Raw genomic sequence first — 23,739 nt, forward strand, 5'->3', positions numbered from 1 at the left:
TTAATGCTATCTAGTTATTATCAAATAGTACTTTCTTGTTTTCCATAATGTATGAATAAAAGCATGCTCTAAATATTATCATTTTCCAGGTAGTGAAAATATAACAGTGATTGATCAGAGTTGAATCTACCATTACTTCCATCAACTACAGACATGTCTAATAGATTTGGAGGAGAAATATTGCATAGCAATACAGCTGATGGGATGATATCATGTCACACATTTCATAATTAAACATGGAACAATAGTTAATCATGAAAGAATAATTAGAATATTTGTTAGTAATCCTCTTGTTTACATATCAAATATGAAAATTAAGTGTTAAATTACATTTCTTTGTTGATTACAAACTCCTAGTAATTGACACCGTTTAAAATTGAATAACAATATTTGATTTGGACTGGTTTGTAATTTCACACCACAGATTTCAGCACAGTATTTTTCTAACATAATATCTTTGACTAAGGCATGAGATTTTACTTAATCAGAAGATGTTCCTTGAGAAGAGAATTAGAGACAGAGATACTTCCTCGATTTTTAAAATGTTCTCTCTTGTAGTAGACATTACTTCACCTTCCTCACAAACTATGATGTTGGTACTGCTCTCTTTCATATTTATATGGGGAAGCTGGATCACAAGGTAAAGAAACAACTACCCTGTCCATGTTGTCCAAGCATGATGGATATTACTTGATTTCTTCTTAGAACTATTTGAGAATTCCTTACAGATAGTCTAAACTATTTGCCCATTTATTTAGACTCATTGTCCACCTGAAGTTTTCACCACAGTACTCCATAATTGGTTGTTGTACCCAGGTTGCCTGCATGTGGCTATTGTGAAAGATGAAGTTTCATGTCATATTTGGATCAGAAACTGCTGGGCTTGGTCTTTATTTCAGTAGTTTTTGAAAAAGAAAGCTGGCCTGAAAGTGCAGTAGCATTCTGACTAAGAAGAGAAGCTAGGCTGTGTGACAAGTTGAATTAACACAAGGCTAGTGAAATGATTCCTAAAGTGATGAGTTAATATTAACCAAGCTGGTGGCTTCATTTATAGACTGGGTGAACAAAATTCCCTATAACGAGGCATTTAATCTAATCAGCTTTGTGATATCTAAAACCCAGAGCCTTGGTTAAAAGTTGCATTCCTGATGCTTTTAAACAAATTTTGTAGTTTCAGGTGAATAACTTTGAGAGTATTTGCCCCTTCTCAATCAACATTAAACAGAAAAGCTATCATCCAAGATAACAAGAAAAACAGGCTTATATAAACGAAAAGAATCTTAACTAAGTCTTTTACTAAAACACATCGCACCCCAAAGTCCTAACAGACCTGTTCTTTGTACTCGTCCTTCTGTTACTAAAATGAATAATACTCAGCACAGTTTATATAAGTTGCAAAGTACTTATGTCAGCAAGATTCTTTTCTCTCAAGGCTTGTAATCAATTCTTTATGACCTGCAGTTTCATTTAAGTTTGAAGCTTATAATTTTTAGTTCTTTATTTTGTTTTCACAGTTATGGTCACTTAATGTGTGTGTGTGTGTGTGTGTGTGTGTGTGTGTGTGTGTGTGTGTATTTCAGGGAATTATAAACAATATACTGCACTCTCTCTTTGTTCGATGAATCTAAATCAACTCCATGCAGCACCTATACAGTTCAGCCATTTCATATTATGTAGCAAGCCTAGCTTTAATGTTCCAGTCTGTTATTATTGGTGACATTGCTCTTTATTTAATGTCTTCTAATGCTTGTCAGTGGTTCAGATTAAATTGTTCAAGAACATGAATGTGACATTTGTGGTTTCCTGGGCCTCATTGCTATTTAAAACTTCTAAAACTTCATTTTACTCTAAAATGGGATGATGTATGTAAAATGCTTGTGAGATTGACTTTCTCATAGTTTACATTCAAAGTAGACAATGCTCAGAAAGCTTGTCCCCTCATGGACTTTGATGGTAACTATGTGCCACACTTCTGTCAGCCTCCAAAGAGACATGTGGCCCTCTGAATTATTTGTGATTTATCTTTTTAAACAAAGGTTTCATTTTAGGAGAATTTAGTCTATATTTCAGCTTTTAGTGGCTAAAAAACATTATCGATCTACAGAATGCTAGAACCAAAAAACTCCTGAGGCTCCCTAATTTCAGACTCCTTATTTAATAGAAGAAATACTGTTAGTGTTTTGGAGAGTTTTCTTAATGTCGTCTAGTGTGTTTCTTTATGGTATCACCAATAGTTATTTGGACTTGTTTCTGCAAACATATTACTGTACACAGTGTATAGGGATGTTGCAAAGTGATCTGGATAATTTTTACTTTTATTGTTATATTTTATGAATGTGTGTGTTAAGTCTGCTCATCTGTACCTATTAGTTACTGAATGTTTTTCTATAGAACATCTTACATTTGAACATTCATGCAAACATGAATATTCTGTGGAAACCTTTTCATCCTCACCATAACCATCTTGTATAAGAGTTAGAGAATAATTATGATAATTGGCAGAACAATGTTTTTAATTTTTTAACTCTCAGAAGCTATAGCTATCAGCTCTAAGATTCTATGCCAACAGATATATGAAGGAATACTAATCAGTCCTCTCTTTTATTAAAATGTGAAGGAGTAGAGAGCACAGTATACAATAAACAAAAAGGAAATGCTTTCTTCCTATAGGAGCAGCTTGTTTCCAGCTCCTGAAGAAAAAGAAAGAAAGAAAGAAAGAAAAAACCTTTAATAAAACTTGACCATATTCACCTTACAAGCAGGATTCCTGCTAGGTACAGAAGTACTTCGACACCCATCATTTCTTGGTCTTTTTCAGGCTGCCCTCCTGCATTTACCCATCTTTCAGGTTCCTCTCCTTGTCATGCTGAGTCATGAGCCTCTTATTTCTCCACAAGATTCACAGTGCTTTTCTAAGGCATTACTAATTTTTCTAAAAACATGGGTTACATTGCATAGCAACAAGCTTCTGCCATCTCTCTGGCTCCCCACCTCACACATTGCCCCATTCCAAAGCCCATATAATCACACATGTCCTTTCTACCTTATATGGATAGAGAAATCTAGGTTTAGAAAGGATAAGCAAAGGAGACAAATGATGGAACATGACCTGAAAGTCATATGGTCTGACTACGGATTTGGGGCTCCTTTGGTTACTTTCACAATATCCATAATAACAGTTTATTGAGCACATTATAATTCATATAGATATTTAATTTACATTAACACATGTGATCTTTTAAGATAACCCTGTAAGGTAAGTATTATTGTTCTACTATGTATTCCATTATTTCCTCTACATATTCAGATGTGAATACATAGAGAAGTGACTGACCTAAGTCTATGGTGTAACTTTGCTGTCACCTTGGTTTAGACTTTTCTTTGAGATTTCACTACATAAGACTGATTTCAATTTCTAGTAGTACAATAGTCTCTCAGGGATTTCTGTTTATTATTAGGATTTCACAGCCTCGTGGTCACCTCTTTTTGCAGCTGAGCCCTTGATCTCAGCTGAATCTCATCTTCTAGTCTAGGACCACACATCTCTCAACTTGAGTGAAACTTAGGTAAAAAATGTATTTATATATTTATTCATTTATTACTTTTTGTAAAAACCAAAGCCAACTCTCTAGAAGCTGAAAAAAGCAATATAGAAAAATTTCACTACTGACATGAATTAGGCCAGAATCAGCCTAATGTTTTGGCATTAAAGATAATTTAAGGAAAAAATTTTCTGGGCATGGTAACGTGCATCTGTAGTCCCAGCTACTCAGGAGGCTGAGGTGGGAAGATCGCTTGAGCCCGGGAGATTGAGGCTGCAGTGAACTGTGATCATGCCACTGCACTCCAGCCTGGGTGATGAAATGAGACCCTGTCTTAGAATAATAATAATAATAATTATTATTATTATTATTATTATTATTTTCATCTTACTACAGCATTAGTACTGGATTCAGTACTGGATTCAGTATTGGATTTTAAAATCCAAATCTCATATTCTTTTTACTACAAAACATTGTATCATAAAATCATTTGTTATTTAGGTTTTGTAATGTGAAATTTTTGAAATTTAAAGAAAGAATGTTTGGCATATTGGCATTGATTAATATATCTCTTCAGAAAATTTTAACCATAAAATAATGTAAAGAAATTTACACATTAGTAGTTCTCAAGCTTTTTGGCATCAGGACCCTTTTGTATTCTTACAAATCACTAAAGACACCAAATAGCTTTTGCTTTTATTGGTTTTTACTGTAATAGAAACTAAAACTGAGAATTTTCAAAAATACATATTTATTCATTCAAAAGTAATAACAAGGCCTATTACATATAACATAAATATTTTATGAATATAAATATATTCTACAAAATAAAAGATGAGTACTGAAAAGAGTAGCATTATTTGTCATTTTTGCAAAACTCTTTAATGTCTGCTCTAATAGAAGATAACTGGCCTTCCTGTTGCTATTTGTTTTTTCTGTTGAAGTATATGAGGACAATTCAGCCTTGTGGAGATACGTAGTTGGAAAAGGAAGATGTGCCTAAGTCATGTTTTCTGATAATTGTGATATTCTTCCTTGTTACTGCACCAAAATTTGACAAGTGGCAGTTTATTAGAGATTTTTATTACGCACTGGTTAGGTAAGACCAGATAATAACTAATAGGTTAGGAAATGCAAGGCTGATAAAATTCTAACAACCATATTGAACTCCGTAACTTTTTTATATTGTGTTTCTATGTGCTAGGCATTGTTCTGCATACCTCACATATAATCATACCTCATTTAAGCCTCATGATAACTGAGAAGGCTGTTATTATTAATCTTGTTTCATGCCAATTAGGAAACTGAGGCATAGAAATTCTTTGGTATAGATTTGTCATTTTGGTTTTCAGCTGTATTGTTTTACAGGATAACAATTCAAAGTAAAATAAACCTAATAAAAAGGATGTATAATAGAACTTCAGAGTTATTGGTAAGTATATATCATATTGAAGATTCTAATAATACACTGGTAAATTTCAAAGGGAAACAATGTAATTCTCCTTTAGGAGGTCAAATCACTTATTATTCTCAATATTCCTCTAACTATATTGTGATGAATAATTTATTTTTAGCTTGTATTCCTAATATAATTTTTTTCTGAGTATGACATGTAAGAACTGCATTAATATGGCTTCTGAATATAATTTTTTAGCTAATCATTGCACTTTTACATGCATTTTCACTTATATTATTATAAAATACCCTTAAATTAACTTTGAGAATCTGAGTCTTGTATCTTAGTAGAAAGACAGCTAACACAGCATTTTGCTTTTCAGGACTGCAAAAGCTCAAGAACATGGAGGTGACAGTTTTGGATGTTATAACACAAATTTTGAAAGAAGGTGGCAGACAAGGCATAGCATGAGGACACACGATTCCTCTCATTGGTACAGGAAAGGGGATAATAGTCACTAAGAGAAGCAACACTGAAGAACAGCTTTGACTGCAGGGAATTTTAATTTATATCCCAGGATAAAATCAGCTGAAAAACCTGTGGTCAAAAATGGGTACCCTTTCCCAGAGTAATAGATGCAGTATTTGTATAATATTTTGGAGACTTATCTCTTATGATATGAGTAAAGAAAAAATATTGATGGAATATCCAAGCTGAGATTTATCCATCAGCATACCATGAATATTCCTTTAGATTCAGCACCTATCCTCCTTACTACACAATGTTTCTGTTCCACATATTTATTGTTTTGTAAAATTAAAGTTAATTGGCAAGTAACTTCTGTCTCCCTATAGAGCATTGTAAATTATTTCTTTGCATTCTTCCATAGATATTTAAAGAACCAACACTGACACATTTCTCAAATAAAAGGAAAAACAGAAAGCAGTTCGATGGGTTGAACTTCAGTTTGACAATTGCAAATTCCAATCTGACTACCAGGAAATAGAAAGAGAGTGGGCAAGATAGTATTTCATGAGACCTTTGGGTTTCACCACTTGCACACAATAGAGAAGCGGGAGGAAGGAGTGGAGTTGAAGAGATGATGGACCAGAGGGCAAAAAAAAAAAAAAAAAAGAGAGAGAGAGAGAGAACATGTAGTAACAATTAGTTATAACTAGCATTTTTATAAAATTTTACAATTTGCATATGTTTAACATGTTTTATTTCATTGTATTCTGTACCTCACCACCCTGCCCCCCCCAAAAAAAAGAAAAAAAAATCCTGTGGCATTGGTGTGTTGCTGTCATTAATATCTCCTTTATAAGTGAAAAGACTGAGGTTCAGGTTAAGCAGCATGCTGAAGGTTACAGGGCCTGTGAGGGGCAGAATTCAAATCCAGGCATTTTGATTTCTAATATTGTGGGTTCTCTCAATAGAAAAGGTAGGCCACATTGTTTCCACAATACATACTGGAGAAATTCCTATGCTGTTAAGCCATTAGGCAGAATGTCCAGAGATAAAGTAAGCCCTCTACCAATCACTCCACCCACCTGATTTATAACAAATGTGAAATATTCATTTTCTCACATACCACCCAGAAAATACCCTGTGAGACATTGGACTGTGGCTCTAACCCTGACTATGAGGGGCAAACTTGTTGCAGAAAATAAGAGAGTTGCCAGAGAGCACGTGAGAGTAAAACTGAGAGCTTTCCAGTTCGTATCCTTTCCAGTCTGTAAGCAGTGAACCCTCACTGGAGGGAAACGGTCTGCCTAGGCAGTGATCACTTTCACTTTACCTGTAATTTTGGGTTATCTTTTCTGGAAACAAAAATATGATCTCTGTTGTTGTAGAAAGATTGCGGACCATCTGCTTGTCATATTCCATGATAACAGAAATGAGGGAAGTATTTTACCTGCACCAGATGAAGGATAACTGTGATAAAGATGTTCTGATCCAGAGGTAGAGTGGGGAGAACTTCATCCTGGAGGTGTTTCCAGGCTACAAGTTTTATTTATTACAGATCTTCAGAGCATATTTATTTGTATTTTTATTTCTGGTTTTAAAAATTATTATCCTTACAATGTATTTCAAACAAAAGCTCTGGGTATTTTTCTAAATAAAGGAGAAAGATAAATGAAAGAATGATATAAAATCAAGTCAGCTATAACCATGCTACTGTACATGTAATAGATGAGGAAAGATGATCTATAATAAATATCAGGGCAAGGGGTCCATTTTAATTTGCTAATTTTCTTACACTCATTTAAAGCTACTTATAAAGTTCACTTCAGAATATAAAATGTTAATTTCATATCTTGATCTGCCAGGACTAATTGCTTAATAATATTGCTATTAATAATAAATCCTAAGCTTTTCAATATAGCTTAATATCTGCATTAGAGACAGAGCCAATAACCATTACTGTTGGAATTTACAAAATATGCTAATAAAAGGGCAAAGTCACAGATGGATTAGGAGTTCAGAAATTTACGTTTTAGGGTAAAATATCTAATACCTGCTAATTGAGCTTGTGTACTATCTTATTTTTTTTTGTACATTAGATTTGGGTTACATGTGCAGATCATGCAGGATTGTTGCACAGGTACATACAAGGCAAGGTGGTTTTCTGCCTCCATCCCTCATCACCTGTATCTGGCTTTTCTCCACATGTTATCCCTCCCCAACCTCCCCACCCCCTGCTCTCTCCCATAGCCACCCCACCAACAGACCCCAGTGGGTGATGCTCCCCTCCCTGTGTCCATGTGTTCTCATTGTTCAACACCTGTCTATGAGTGAGAACATACAGTGTTTGATTTTCTGTTCTGTCAGTTTGCTGAGAATGATGGTTTCCAGATTCATCCATGTCCCTACAAAGGACATGAACTCATCTGCTTTTATGGCTGCACAGTATTCCATGGTGTATATGTGCCATATTTTATTTGTCTAGTCTATCATTGATGAGCATTTGGGTTGGTTCCAGGTCTTTGCTATTGTAAACAGTGCCTCAATGAACATATGTGTGCATGTGTCTTTATAATAGAATGATTTATTTATAATCCTTTGGGTATATACCCAGTAATGGGATTGCTGGGTCAAATGGAATTTCTATTTCTAGATCCTTGAGGAATCACCACACTGTCTTCCACAATGGTTGAACCAATTTACACTCCCACCAACAGTGTAAAATTGTTCCTGTTTCTCCACATCCTCTCCAGCATCTGTTGTCTTCAGATTTTTTAATGATTGCCATTCTAACTGGTGTGAGATGGTATCTCAATGTGATTTTGATTTGCATTTCTCTAATGACCAGTGATGATGAGCATTTTTTCATGTTTGTTGGCCTCATATATGACTTCTTTTGAAAAGTCCACACATCTACAACCATCTGATCTTTGACAAACCTGACAAAAACAAGCAATGGGGAAAGGATTCCCTGTTTAATAAATGGTGTTGGGAAAACTGGCTAGCAGTGTGCAGAAAGCAGAAACTGGACCCCTTCCTGACACCTTACACTAAAATTAACTCCAGATGGATTAAAGATTTAAACATAAGACCTAACACCATAAAAACCCTAGAAGAAAACCTAGGCAAAACCATTCAGGACATAGGCATAGGCAAGGTCTTGATGACTAAAACACCAAAAGCATTGGCAACAAAAGCCAAAATAGACAAATGGGATCTAATTAAACTTCAGAACTTCTGTACAGCAAAAGAAACCATCATTACAGTGAACTGGCAACTAACAGAGTGGGAAAAATTTTTGCAATCTACCCATCTGACAAAGGGCTAATATCCAGAATCTACAAAGAACTAAAACAGATTTACAAGAAAAAAACAAACCTACTCAAAAGTGAGTGAAGGATATGGGCTTACGTATCATCTTTAATGATACCTGTATGAAATTGCAGGCCTCTAGCCTTGAGAGTCTGATCATACCAAATTAATGCAGTATTTACTCAATAATTCTCTTTATTTTTAGCTGAAACTGCTTTATAACACAGAATTGTAAATGCCCTTAATAAATAATGAACTGAAAGCGTAGTAAACTCAACTGATTTGAGGAATAAGCAAATATATTCTCTTCTCAACTTTCTCTAAATTACAACAATAATTCTCTACTTTGGATATAAAGTATATTTCTCATAAACTCTCGCTATTCTTTATGTTTCTCTACAGTACAGTGCCTGTAATAGTGTGGGTACTTAATAAATTTGTGATTATTTTTCTGGAGACTGCCTCATTTTCTCTACTAGGTTATCTTGAAGTTCAGTTTGTTGTCACATGGCTTGCAGCTAAAACACTGATGTGTGCATGAGTTTGACTTGAAGTAATTTCAACTACATGTGGCTAATTGCAGGTACAAAGACATTCAGTTATTTGACAGATATTTCCTAACCATGGCTGAAAGAAAGCAATTCTGCTCAAGAATGAAAGATCATTACCACTTTTTTGTCAGACTGTTTTCTGGAAAAGCCACCTAGTGAACATAAATGTGACACTCTTCATAATTTTTCTTTCTTCAAAGTCAAAGGTACAAAAAAAATGTTAAAATTCTTAAATATGGCAGTCCTACCCCTATGGGAATAACTAAATGTTAATGGATCAGTTAATGTAAAGCAGATTGAGAGACCATATTTTCAAAGTATTGAAAGGATTTTAGGCCAGGCATGATGGCTCACGCCTGTAATCCCAGCATTTTGGGAGGCTGAGGCAGGCGGATCACAAGGTCAGGAGTTCGAGACCAGCCTAGCCAACATAGTGAAACCCCATCTTTACTAAAAATACAAAAATTAGCCAGACATGGTGGCAGGCACCTGTAATCCCAGCTACTGGGGAGGCTGAGGCAGGAGAATGGCTTGAACCTCGTAGGTGGAGGTCACATTGAGCTGAGATGGCACCATTGCACTCCAGCCTGAGTGACAGAGTGAGACTCTGTCTCAAAATACATAAAAAATAAATATTTAAAAATGAAAGGATTCTAAATTCTTTTAAAGTAATCTATGTCTTACTTTGAGGATTCTAAATAATATTAAGGGTATCTTCCTTTACACATCTTGTCTATAAGGAAAGTTGGTAGTATCAGGAGTGGTTTAGTTAATTTAAGCTACTCCCTAGTATACACATCTAAGTGCATTTTCTGCTTAGAATAGAGGAGATGAAAACTTGTACGTTTCTTTAAAAATTAATTTTATATTATTCTGAGGTCATATTGAAAATAGCAAGAATAATATAAATATTATTTTGGCAGTGTGGGTACATGTGTTTTATGGAGTGTATGTATCCTTGAAATAGTCTCTATAAATTAGATAATTTAAAAATGTACCCCTGGAGTTCCCTCTTAAATTTTATTCTGTAAGTAATTTTATAAATGAGAAATTCATTAATTACAAAAGTGAATATTCGTGTCAATAGGTATTTGGTTGTCTGTAATTTATATATTAAATCTTATTTTTTTGAAGTAAGGGTCTTCAAATAAATAATAACAAAAAAGGGAAAAGAACATGGGATAAGAAGAGTCAGAGATAAGACCATCTAATAGGAAAGAAACTTACTTTCGGATGAACACTATTTCTAGAAAGGAATCACTTAACATGTTATTTGCAGCTACGTTTCCAAAGAGACCAGGAAAATTGAAATCAATGTAGAAAAAGCTTTGGTGTCCTGAAGGTTTACCCACCATAGATGAGTAAGGCAACTGCAAGGACAAATAACAGATGCTAAAGACTAGGAAAGATTATCTAAAGGCAGAAATGTGAAAAGTTACCTGACAAATTTCCTCATTTGCTGTGTGGTGAAAGGAGACATTTTCTCTGGCTTTGAGGGGTAATTAACAGAATTTATTTAGCTCATTTCATCCCCTTTTGTCTAGTCTGAAGGTAATCTCCTGAGTAGATGTCCCTGCTAGGCAGGACAGGAGATGAGTGAGTGTGTCCATTCTTTTGGCATTTAGATTTAATTTCTTTATTTCAAATTAATTAGTTGCCTTGATACAATTAGTCTGAGTAGAAGAAGCTAGTTTTCTTGAAACCTAGTCATCTAAATTTTATTTATATAGAAATTTATATAACAAATTGAAAGCTTCTCTCTTTCCACAATTATTATGTTCCCAGAAATAATCATGTTCAACAGTTTGGTATATATGTTTATATTTTTTCTTTTTCTTTTTTTATGAACACACATATACATACACACATATTCTCATTCATTCATTCAACAAATATTTATTGATGTGCTGTTATGAGCCATGTATTGTTTCAGGTGGTGTGAATATACCAGTGAACAAAGTCCCTGCCCTCATGGAACCTATATATTTTTGTTGTAAAAATGTAATAATACAATAGATATTCTGCTATAGCCAGATAGTCTTTTACTTAATAATACATCATAAACACTTTTTCACATCAGCACTTATAGTCCTGCCATATTCTTTTTTCTTCCATCTACATATCTTGAAATAGTGTACACTCACCATCCATACGTTTTCACTTTCCATTCATCTCAATCCACTATAATCTGGGATTCTTCACACACCATTCTACTAAAAATAGCTTATAAGGTCTACATGCTTATTGCCAAATATGGTTGATGCTTTGCAATTCTCTTCCCCAGCTTCTCTCTACAGTAAGTGATGCAGTTGACTCCAAAATTCTTCTCCCTACTCTAGTTCACAGGGTAGCAGATTTACCTCAGACTCTTTTAACACCGCTTCTTGCTTTTCTTCCAAATGATGGTATTTCCTAGGCTTCATCTTTGGCCTTCCACATTTTGTCTTTAGAGAATGACATGCGTTTCCAGGAATTAACCTGCCACCTAAAAGCTAATGAGTCTCAAATATCTATTTTATAATTAAATTAATTATATTTTATTATAACATTGCTTTCCACTATTTTTCATTAAGAAATACATATCATCTTAACTTAAAACATGTGAAAAGCATTATGGTGACCTGATTTGGGTAGCATAACACTCTTTTCTTTTAAATACATTTTATTGTGTATATTTAAGGTACATAGTATAATGTAATGGGCTATCTAAAACCAGTAAAATAGCTACTATGGTAAAGCAAATTAACACACTCATCATCTCACACAGTTACCCTTTTGTGCATGTGTGTGACAGGAGCAGCTAAGATGTATTTGTCAAACATTTATTTTATTTTATCCTATACATCTGCAAGTGAATATACTACAGATGCCTCTAGCTAAATGCAGGGCAGGAATCAAATGTCTTCCTATTTATTCCTATCTCTTTTCCTGGATTTCTTAACTCAATGAGAAGATTTCCTTTTACCCAGCCACCCAGACCAGATACTCTGGACTCATCTTTAACATTTCCTTCTCCCATGCTTCCCACATACAGTCTGTAACCTTATCAAATGTCTGTCTTTATAATACTTAATCTTCTCTTTACTGCATCCTCACTGTAATGAATCTCAGTCTTGGCTATCATCCTTTAACTCTTAGATTAGGACACATCTCCCTGCCTACATCTTGTTCCACTCCAATCCATTCTTCATACTACAACCAGATCTGATTTTTCCAACACAAAGCTTCAGTTGTGTCATTCTCTTTTCAAAAGTACTCTGTGACCTCCTGTGACCTTCACATTAAGTAAGAAGAGCTTAGTACAGCTCTATGCTCTAATACAGCACCCTGTCATTGAGTACCCATTTACCTCTCTAGACTAATCTCCCATCAAGACATGTCTGAATCTCTGCCCTTATATGCTAATATTCTAAATTGTTCATCTACAGAGACCCAAACTCTTTCTCTCGCTTTTTGCATTCAAACATTCTGCTCCTCTTACCAAAATACTCTGTCTTCCCTTCAACTCTTCACCTGAATGGCTCCTCCTCCAGCAAAAATCATCTCAGATTCACCTTCCCTTGTGAATGTGCTTTTGTCCAGTTGTTTCAGCTGCTTGCACTACCTGCTTTCATTCCGCATTCACCCAGATACTCCTGAATGCACTAAAACTCAGGTGAAACATGGCGTCTTCTGAGAGGTTTCCTGACTCTACTACGAGCACTCATAAAATGTCGTTCTCTACTGTAACACTTACTCCTGTCATCATAACCCTCTAATTGGTTGTCTGTTTCTCCAGTTATACTGCATTCCTTGAGAGCAGAGACCATCTTATTCACCCATCATAATCCCTAAAGCTAGCACAGTGTAGGAGAAGTGTTAAGCAATTCAATCACTCATTCATGAGATTAAAAACTAAGGCATAGATTTATTGCCACAGCCCTCCCCACTTCTACTCCTTGCCAGAAGATATAATTAACCAAAAGATAAAACTAAGGCCTGTAAATAGAATTTCTTCATAGACAAGAGTCTCTTTTGGAAGGCAGTGATAAGCAAATATCTTTTCAGAATATGGAAATCTAGCTATATTCTTCCTACATAAATATCTGAGTGATATTTGATTTGTAAACTATAGTCTCTTCCATTTATTTCCTTCCCTTCAAAATATGACTTTTCACTCCACTATTGGCCTATTTTGTACTCTCTAATCATTCTGAATGTTAGTCTGCATGAAATTATTAGTATTCATATTTTATCCCACTTACAAGAGTATCTTAAATATGTAATTAGGTTAAAACAATATTATCTTAGACAATATTTTCAGACATAGGAGAATTCATACAGTATCCAGCACCCAGTAATAGAAATTAATATAAAGAGCTATAAACCTTCATATATTCTAATGCCAAGCTAAAAGGTCTACTTAGCACTTTTCTTTTAAGTTGGCAGTAAAGTGAGAATGATGGCTATTGCCTTTAGCAAATTTGGCAACACCTCTAGGTTTACTATTGTTCATATGAAGTTTTCTTCACATAGGTAGCCAGACTGTGACAAAAAATCTAGTAAATTTCAAAATTATTTTATTTTTTAGCCAAGGTAATAGAAGCATTTGGAATACATTATACAAAAAATCTATTTTTAAACTAATTTCATACTATACAAAGAAATGTTAAATATATATTGATGTTTGTGAAATCTTCCCTATGAAATACCTGTAAATTATATTATAAACTTGATATTGTGAAGTTGTTCTGATTTTAACTGGAGATCCTTCATTGACACATTGAGCAACAGTCTTTGACTCATGGTTTATTACAGTTAGAAAGAAGCTTAGAGGTGTAGTACTTTGTTCTCATGCTGCTATAAGGATATACCTGAGACTGGGTAATTTATGAGGAAAAGAGGTTTAATTAACTCACAGTTTCACAAGGTTGGGGAGGCCTGAGGAAACTTACAATCATGGCAGAAGAGAAAGCAAACACATCCTTCTTCACATGGTGGTAGGACAGAGAAATGAGAGCCAAGAGAAGGGGGAAGCTCCTTCTAAAACCATGGGATCTCATGAGAACTTACTCACTATCACGAGAATAGCATGGGGGAAACTGCTCCCATGATTCAATTACCTCCCACCAGGTCCCTTCCACAACATGTGGGGATTATGGGAACTACAGTTCAGATGAGATTTGGGTGGGGGCACAACCAAACCCCATCTCAGAGGCCATCTAGTACTTCATTTCCAATTCAGGAATCTCTTTTACAAAATATTTGGCAAATGCTTATTTAGCCTGTTTACTATTTTTTATTTACTTTTTTTTAGAATGTTCATTTTCACATTGAGTTGAAATCAGTCTCCTTATAATATTGGCCATTAGTCCTAATTCCGTGCTTTGAAATAAAACAGAGAGGAGTTAAACCATCCACCACTCACCAGGTTATAAAAGCAACATATCTAGAAATCATTCCTAATTCCTTCTTTTTCCACTCCTTCCATCCTTCTCTCACTGATTTAGTCCTATCAGTTCTAAATCCAAATATACATTTCATCCATCCACTTCTTTCCATTTTTACTGCCACTAGATGGTAGTCCAAGCCACCATCATCTCTGACCTAGACTACTGTAGTAGCCTTCTAAACAATCTCTGTGTTTCAGTTCTCATCTTTCTAAAATCCACTTTCTATACCAGTGGTCTCCAAATTGTGTATATACTCCAAAAGTATATACACAAAAAAGTAACGTAATTTGATTCATTAGGATGCAAAAAGAAATATAAGAAATTCTACTTACATTTATTTTTATCTTATCCTTTTCAATTTCTATTCTGTGTAAGTTTTATAATGTTCCTAAATTAATACAATATGCATGAGAGCAATTTATAAATAAGTAAATATACATATATTAGGAGTACATGCTTAAATATTGAATACTATTTTTCAGATATGTTCTAATGAACATAATGGAATTATTATTCATCAGAATTTGCACACTGCCTTTATATGATGTAAAGATTAATTACAATTATAGCTCTCATTTGTCACTTTTGTTTTTTATTAAATTTGTAGGCTAATATATTGAATTTCTCAGATCCATTTACATAGTCTTACATAGCTAACAGGCAAAAAAAATTATTTTTTAACTAAATAATAAATAAATAACTTTTATTTATCCCAGTTAGATTTTTCTTACATCTTGTTTTAAATTTTGAAACAATCTTATACTTATGGAAAAATTGCAAATACAGCACAAATAACACTTTTCCCGAATTGAGAATTAAGATCCAACATGGTGTCCTATCAATACTTTAGTATTTCCTACAGAAAAGAGTATTATCCTATATTAGCCACAAATAAACATCAAAATCAGAAGATATTGTTATTCTATTTCAATCCTAAGATCCCATTTAAGTTTCACCAGTTCTCTAAATATGATCTTTATTGAAACTATTCCAATTCAAAACCACATATTGCATTTAATTGTTATGCCTCCTTAGTCCCTTTCTTTTTTTATCTTCCAGCTTTTGTCTTAGCTTCAAGGGGTTCATGTGCAGTTTGTTACATGTGTAAACTGCATGTCACAGAGGTTTGGTGTACAGATTATTTCATCACCCAGGTAGTGAGCATAGTACCCAATGGGTAGTTTTTCAATCCTCACCCTTCTCCCACCTATCACCCTTGAGTGTGCCCTGATGTCTTTTGTTCCCTTCTTTGTGTTCCTGTGCAATCAAAGTTTAGCACTCACTTATAAGTGAGAACATGTGGTATTTGATTATCTGTTCCTGCATTAATTCACTTAGGATAACAGCCTTCAGCTACATCCATGTTACTTCAAAGGACATGATTTTGTTCTTTTTGATGGCTGCATAATATTCTATCAGTTGTATGTACCACATTTTCTTTATGCAGTCTCCTATTTATGCGGATTCAGGTTGACTCCAGGTCTTGCTATTGTGAATAGTGCTGTGAGGACTTATTTTCTTGGTTGTTTTTCTTTCTTTTCTTTTCTTTTTCTCAATTAAATGAAACTCCCCTACGTGCTCCACACAAAAGCATATCAATTAAAAAACTTTTTTTATTATATTCACTGTCGTTAATATGTAAGATTATCATTCTTATCCCCAATTGCAGTGCTAACAAACATATAGTTGATTTTCCATTATTTTATTAAAAAAGAATCAGGGGCAGCTCTTTCAAATGCGAAATCATTCCTAAGCTGTTTACCTAATGCTGATCCATTTTTAAAAAAGATAATGAAGCCAACTTGGCAGAACTTTTCTTTTTTGACTTGTCTCATTTGTTATTTGAAATGCTCACAAATCATGTACTTTAAAAAAATCATTTTCAAATTTTTCAGGGATCGACGTAAGCCTCACTATCCGGTTTACAAATCCATACTTTCTTTAATTGGAAAGTTGGAACAGATTTGCTTCTCGAGACTTCTGGCATCTTTCCTCTGCTCTTTGATTTTCCAATAAGTACAGATATTAACTCTTAAAAAAGAATAGAGAGAGCATCAAACTTTGCCACTGTTGATCGAGAATCAGTTTCACAGCCTGGTGGAGCAGGTTGAGGGTGTTGGGGGGAAAACCACAACTTCTTTACATCTCTATTTTCCTATCCATAAAAGGAACTTAAGTAATCTGACTTCTCACTGTTGTAGTAAGACTTAAATGCAATAATACATATGAAAAAAATCTATAAATTATAAAGCTTTATGCAAATGTTAGTGACACCAGATTCAGCCCCCTGGGATAATAATTGCTAAAGCTATCACTGATTAAATGTACTCTTCTTACTAGACTCTGCTCCTTTCCAATGCTTGCCGCAACCCAACATGTATTATCATCCCTATTTTACAGATGAGGAAACTGAGGATCAGAGGGATTAAGTACTTCCCAAAGCCACACAGATAATAAGCAGTGGAGCAAATTGAAACCCAGGTCTGTTTGATTCCAAAACCTACACCCTTAACCCACACCCCAAATTACCTGAAATTTCCTCCTATTCCACCATAGAGGCTGGAACTCATTTAAGCAGGAACTGCCCTGAAAACCTCTTCCCTGTTATAAGCTGCTGTCAAACTTTTATGTTGCTGGTTCTAAATTTTCCAATTTAAAAACAATTGTACTTTCTAGAGAAGACAAAAACCTCATAGTTGATTAATAGCTCCGAACTCTTATTTATCTGCAAATGCTACACCATTTTCTGAAAGCAGCAAACCTCTTCTTGCCTTCTCTTTATTTTCTGCAAAATTTTCCTGTATTTTATGTTTCTCATAAGTCTCTATTCTTGTTGCCTTTGCCGCTAGTTGAGAAATTAACCGACTTAATTAGAAATGCTTAATTGGTTTACCATTTGATGAATTAAATAGACATTCCCCTCAAGTCCATATTCTGCGTAATATAATTATTTTGTTAATAACTCATCTCCATGAATGATTCCCAAAATTTTTACCCATATAGATGTCTCCCTTTTTAATTTCCTCCAAGTTTCCATTAATGGGTATTTACTGATTTGTTATGTACTTGTGTGAAAAATTAGTTTTTTTCTAATTTTCGAAAACATTCACCTCTGTCTAAAACATTCACTTGTTAAAAAATTAGATTTTCACAACTGAATGTTTTGTATCCTGGACCAGATCAAGAAAAGCCCAGGTGCAGTCACACACACCTATAATTCCAGCACTTTAGGAGGCCGGGACAGGTGGGTCACCTGAGGTCAGCTAACTGGGAGGTTGAGGCAGAGTTGTGGTGAGCCAAGATTGTGCCATTGTACTCCAGCCTGGGCAACAAGAGCAAGACTCCGTCTCAAAAACAAAAAGAAAACAAAAGCAAAAACAAAACCCAAATCAAAAAAAAAAAAAACAGTAACAATGCTTTCTAGACTTGGTACTTATAATGTTTATTTCTTTGGCAGTTTCTTACATTTTAAATTACCACAACCACGACTATTGCAAAACTGACAGCTAAATGATCAGCAGAGTAAACAGGGTCTATGTGAAGGCTGCTTTGCAGTAGTGATCAGATATCACTTCCGTGCCCGCAGAAACATCAGTGTGTGGCTGCAAGTAACACTTCAAAAAACTCATAGTTTCATCATGGTATCATTAAAACGTTAAAAATAAATTGAACTATTCATCCAAGGCATGTATAACATGTTGGCCTTTCAGGTTAAATCACTGTGAAAAAGTCACTTTTGACCTCAATATTTTTTTTGTAATTTGATTCCAAGAATACCTGCATATTTACCCTGACAATTTTCTGCAACCTTAAATTTTTTAAATTTTTATATTTTCTATTTTTAAAGTGTTTTTGAACTTATAACTATACAATCAATCAGTTTTAAAATGCCATAAACTAACTGATAAATCTTGGCCCAAGTGAAAATTCATACACTTGTGTAATAATGCCCCTTCTTGGAAAACACCCTTGGCAAAATATCACTGGAAAGAGAAAAATGCAAGAAACTAACATTCACTTAATTTTTAACATATTAGAAAGTGTTATGTTTTCTTAGACTATCCTATAAGTGATTATACTTTTTTAAAAAGGAGACACTGTGGGAAACATACATAAGGACTTATTACCTGTTATTTTTGGAAAAGTAATTCGTAGCGCCAGCTAAAACTTTTATTCTAAAATGATTTTTAAGCAATAATGTATTGTGTAGTCAGAAACCTCTTTCTTGTTTCAGAGATCTAACAGATTGGAGATTCAGAATGAACTATTGTTTGACAAACAGGAGACTTTTCTTTAATTTTTGCATGTATTTTCAGTTCTTCAGAGTTAGCTTAAAATAAATAATCTCAGGAAACTATTTAAAAGCTAATGATTTAGAAGGTCCCTAGGTTAAAAGCAATAATAATAATAATCTGATTCTATATATCTTTTCTTATTTTGTCAGTTTTCAGTCATATAATTAAGAGATTAAAGTTTATTCAAATTAATTCTATTATAAGAACTTTAAAAAGACTTCGAGGCTGGGCACGGTGGCTTTGCGCCTATAATCCCAGCACTTTGGGAGGCCGAGATGGGCAGATCACTTGAGGTCAGAAGTTTGAGAACAGCCTGACCAACATGGTGAAACCCTGTCTCTACTAAAAATACAAACAACTAGCTGGGCATGGTGGCGTGCGCTACTGGAGAGGCTGAGGCAGGAGAAGTGCTTGAACCCGGGTGGCAGAGGTTGCGGTCAGCCGAGATCACAGCACTGTACTCCAGCCTGGGTGACAGAATGAGACTCAAAAAGACTTTGAGATAAGTGAGAAAATCTTAGTTTCAAAAGTGCTGGTTTAGATCGAAATGTATTTCAATGTTAAATAGGAAGCTAATTAGATTAAGACTTGCGAGTAAAGAGTAGAAATGCTGAATTGGTCATTTATCATTGGGGTCAATTATAATTTAGCAATCATCCCCAAAGAAACATTATTTAATTTAGGAATCATTGTTTTATGTAGAATATCTCTTTTATCCTGCCCTGATAACAAAACTTTTGCTCTTTTCTTAAGGTATCAGATACACACGGGACTTCAACATTCTATCATAAGACCTACCCAACCCAACTGTTTACCTCTGGACAATGCCACCCTACCTCAGAAACTGAAAGAGGTTGGATATTCAACGCATATGGTTGGAAAATGGCACTTGGGTTTTTACAGAAAAGAATGCATGCCCACCAAAAGAGGATTTGACACCTTTTTCGGTTCCCTTTTGGGAAGTGGGGATTACTATACACACTACAAATGTGACAGTCCTGGAATGTGTGGCTATGACTTGTATGAAAACGACAATGCTGCCTGGGACTATGACAATGGCATATACTCCACACAGATGTACACTCAGAGGGTGCAGCAAATACTAGCTTCCCATAATCCCACAAAGCCTCTATTTTTATATATTGCCTACCAAGCTGTTCATTCACCACTGCAAGCTCCTGGCAGGTACTTTGAACACTACCGATCCATTATCAACATAAACAGGAAGAGATATGCCGCCATGCTTTCCTGCCTAGATGAAGCAATCGACAACGTGACATTGGCTCTAAAGACATATGGTTTCTATAACAACAGCATTATCATTTACTCTTCAGATAATGGTGGCCAGCCTACGGCAGGAGGGAGTAACTGGCCTCTCAGAGGTAGCAAAGGAACATATTGGGAAGGAGGGATCCGGGCTGTTGGCTTTGTGCATAGCCCACTTCTGAAAAACAAGGGAACAGTGTGTAAGGAACTTGTGCACATCACTGACTGGTATCCTACTCTGATTTCACTGGCTGAAGGACAGATCGATGAGGACATTCAAATAGATGGCTACGACATCTGGGAGACCGTAAGTGAGGGTCTTCGCTCACCCCGAGTAGATATTTTGCATAACATTGACCCCATATACACCAAGGCAAAAAATGGCTCCTGGGCAGCAGGCTATGGGATCTGGAACACCGCCATCCAGTCGGCCATCAGGGTGCAGCACTGGAAATTGCTTACGGGAAATCCTGGCTACAGCGACTGGGTCCCCCCTCAGTCTTTCAGCAATCTGGGGCCGAACCGGTGGCACAATGAACGGATTACCTTGTCAACTGGCAAAAGTGTATGGCTTTTCAACATCACAGCCGACCCATATGAGAGGGTGGACCTATCTAACAGGTATCCCGGAATCGTGAAGAAGCTCCTACGGAGGCTCTCACAGTTCAACAAAACGGCAGTACCGGTCAGGTACCCCCCCAAAGACCCCAGAAGTAACCCTCTGCTCAATGGAGGGGTCTGGGGACCATGGTATAAAGAGGAAACCAAGAAAAATAAGCCAAGCAAAAATCAGGCTAAGAAAAAGCAAAAGAAAAGCAAAAAAAAGAAGAAGAAACAGCAGAAAGCAGGCTCAGGTTCAACTTGCCATTCAGGTGTTCCTTGTGGATAAGCACAAATGACTTCCTGTTTGGTTAGACTTAAATCAGTTCTCATCTTTCACCTGTTTCTTAGGTAAGTCAGCAAAATTTGGCTCAATAATATCGCTGCCATAAGCATCAGGCTTGTTTTCATGCTGTGCCACTTCAGAGACTTCTGCCACCTGGAAGCCGCACCAAAAACTGCTCTGCTCAGTGCCAAAAGTGCTACTCCTGCAAGCCACACTTAGAGAGAATGGAGATGTTTATTTCTCTTGCTCCTTTATAAAACGTGGTCTGTCTTGAGTTCTACTGCTGTGCTTCAGTCAATTGACCAAACACTGCTTTAAATTATAGGAGGAGAACAATAACCTATCATCCACGAGCATGCTAATTTGATGGAAGTTACAGGGTAGCATGATTAAAACTACCTTTAATAAATTACAGTTAAAGATTGTGTCACCTCAAAGGCCTTGAAGAATATATTTTGTTTGTGAATTTTTGTATCTCTGTCATATGACACTTGGGTTTTTAAATTAATTCTATTATATATATGTGTGTGTGTGTGTGTGTGTGTATGTTTCTTTGCCTATGAAAAATAAGCTGTTTTTCTCACATATGAACAGCTTGCACCTCATTTTATCATGTATGAGGGAATGGCAAATAAGAATGTTTGAGCACGCTGCCCACAATGAATGTAACTATTTTCTAAACACTTTAAGAGAAGAACATGTGAGTATAAAAGATCTAATTTATTTTTACAGAAAAATAATATTTTGTTTTTGTAAAAAGTTATGCAAATGACTTTTAATTATTTTTCCTTTCCTGCATACCATCAGAAGAATTTTATTTCATTTCTTCAAATTACCAAGCACTGTAATACTATACTGTAATACTGTGTGACTTCATACACTATGAAAAACATCGTTCATAAAACATTATAATCATCATTGTTCAACCATGATTTTGAATGTAGTAAGATGAATATATTCCTTACAAATTACTTGGAAATTCAATGTTTGTTCAGAGTTGAGACAACTTTATTGTTTCTATCATAAACTATTTATGTATCTTAATTATTAAAATGATTTATTTTATGACACTAGAAAATTTAGTGTGGATTTTCTGATCTAACTTCTAGATAAAATTGTATCATTCATCCTAACAAACAAAAATCTTTACTAATAGGCAATTGAAGGAATGGTTTGCTAACAACCACAGTAATATAATATGATTTTACAGAGAGATGCTTCCACTTGGCTACGGCATGGAGAAAGATGTTCCCGTATAATAAATAATATTTACATTAGGTTGGTGCAAAAGTAGTTGTGGTTTTTGCCATTAAAGGTCATAATCTTACTCTTATACAAAGTGGACACTTGGGAGACACAGAGAAATGGAAGATACGGATCCTACCTGGAGTAAGTGAGCTTGTTTGGAAATCCCACATGCAAATGTGATGAAGAGAATAAAGTATTATCATTAGTAAAGTTTATCATGGGTCATCAATGAGCATAGGTTGGTATGGTTCCTGTAGACCCTGGAGTTTTCCTTGAAGTGTCCTCTCCTAATGCAGAGGCCTCTAAGCCTCACAGTATACACTTGAAAAGTCACAGATAGCTAGAATGGTGATCTTTGAAGTTATAACTTTGATAAGAAAATGTGTGTGGTGGTATGACAGCATTTATGTCACAACATACATTTATATCACAACTCACAGTTTGTGAAAATGTATAAAATAATCTGTAATCTAGTACTGAAATTATTAAATTGGATAAGATGATTTAAAGGATTTTAATTTTAATATTTTATTTCTACAATATATGGCTCTATTTTATTTTCTAGTGTAAACTTACATTTCCTAAAGTTTGTGTTTTGTTGACATTATCTTTTAAATAAGTCTTAAAAATAAAGGCATATTGTTCATGTTTTCCTTTCCTGGTGGCACATAAATAGTGTGTCTTAGATGGTATCTTATACATTTTTTAAATATAGACGTCTTTACACTAAAAAAGAGTTCTGAGAAAAATAAGTTGGGGAGATGCTGGGTTAAACAAAGTCAAATGAGTCACTTTATTACAGATTTTCTTCAAGTTTTTAAAACCTTAGCTTGCATTGTAACTCTGATAGAAGGAAAATGTTACACAGTGTTTCATAATTGATTTCACCACAAAACTGTTCTCTGTGGCACAGTGCACAGTACTAGGGTTCTAAGAAACCGTACTGTTATTGGAAACATAGTGTAAACATAGAATCTTCTAGAAGCTCCTAGAAAGACAAAAAGAAGCAAAGAGGCAAATTAGGATTATGAAATACCAGTAGGTATTACCTATTGTGATGTAATTCTAAGTTCTCAATAAAGGATTATAATCTTCTTAGTGAAAATAATTTAGCCCACAGTGTTCTACTGGAAATGGCTTCATGGATGTTGATCACTGTTTTAGAGAGTACCTGCCACCTGCCCATGGCACTAGGCAGGATGTGGTTTACCAGAAGTCTGAGTCTTGCCCTCAAGAAATTAAAATCTATTCTAATAGTCATGTATAAATCATGAACAAAAATGTTTCCAAAATGCTGTCAGAAAATCACTAGGAATTTCAAGATGACCAGAAAGGAAAATATTGCG

The 23,739-nt window shown here is 35.0% G+C and overlaps 1 protein-coding gene across 3 annotated transcripts in view; it reads left to right on the forward strand.

The window, feature by feature from the left end:
* The window catches only part of ARSJ (arylsulfatase family member J), an 86,721-nt gene extending 64,006 nt beyond the window's left edge, over nucleotides 1-22,715 (forward strand). For all 3 annotated transcript variants that reach the window (XM_064383929.1, XM_064383928.1, XM_012473912.2), the window contains one exon: nucleotides 19,747-22,715. In XM_064383929.1, coding sequence (XP_064239999.1) covers nucleotides 19,747-21,148 — 1,402 coding nt within the window. In that variant the 3' untranslated portion in view covers nucleotides 21,149-22,715. The remainder of the gene's footprint in view (nucleotides 1-19,746) is intronic.
* Nucleotides 22,716-23,739: the final 1,024 nt, after the last annotated feature.

The sequence above is a fragment of the Aotus nancymaae genome, unplaced genomic scaffold (genome assembly GCF_030222135.1).
Source record: "Aotus nancymaae isolate 86718 unplaced genomic scaffold, 86718_ANA_hifiasm-v0.15.2.pri h1tg000033l, whole genome shotgun sequence".
Classification (NCBI taxonomy): domain Eukaryota; kingdom Metazoa; phylum Chordata; class Mammalia; order Primates; family Aotidae; genus Aotus; species Aotus nancymaae.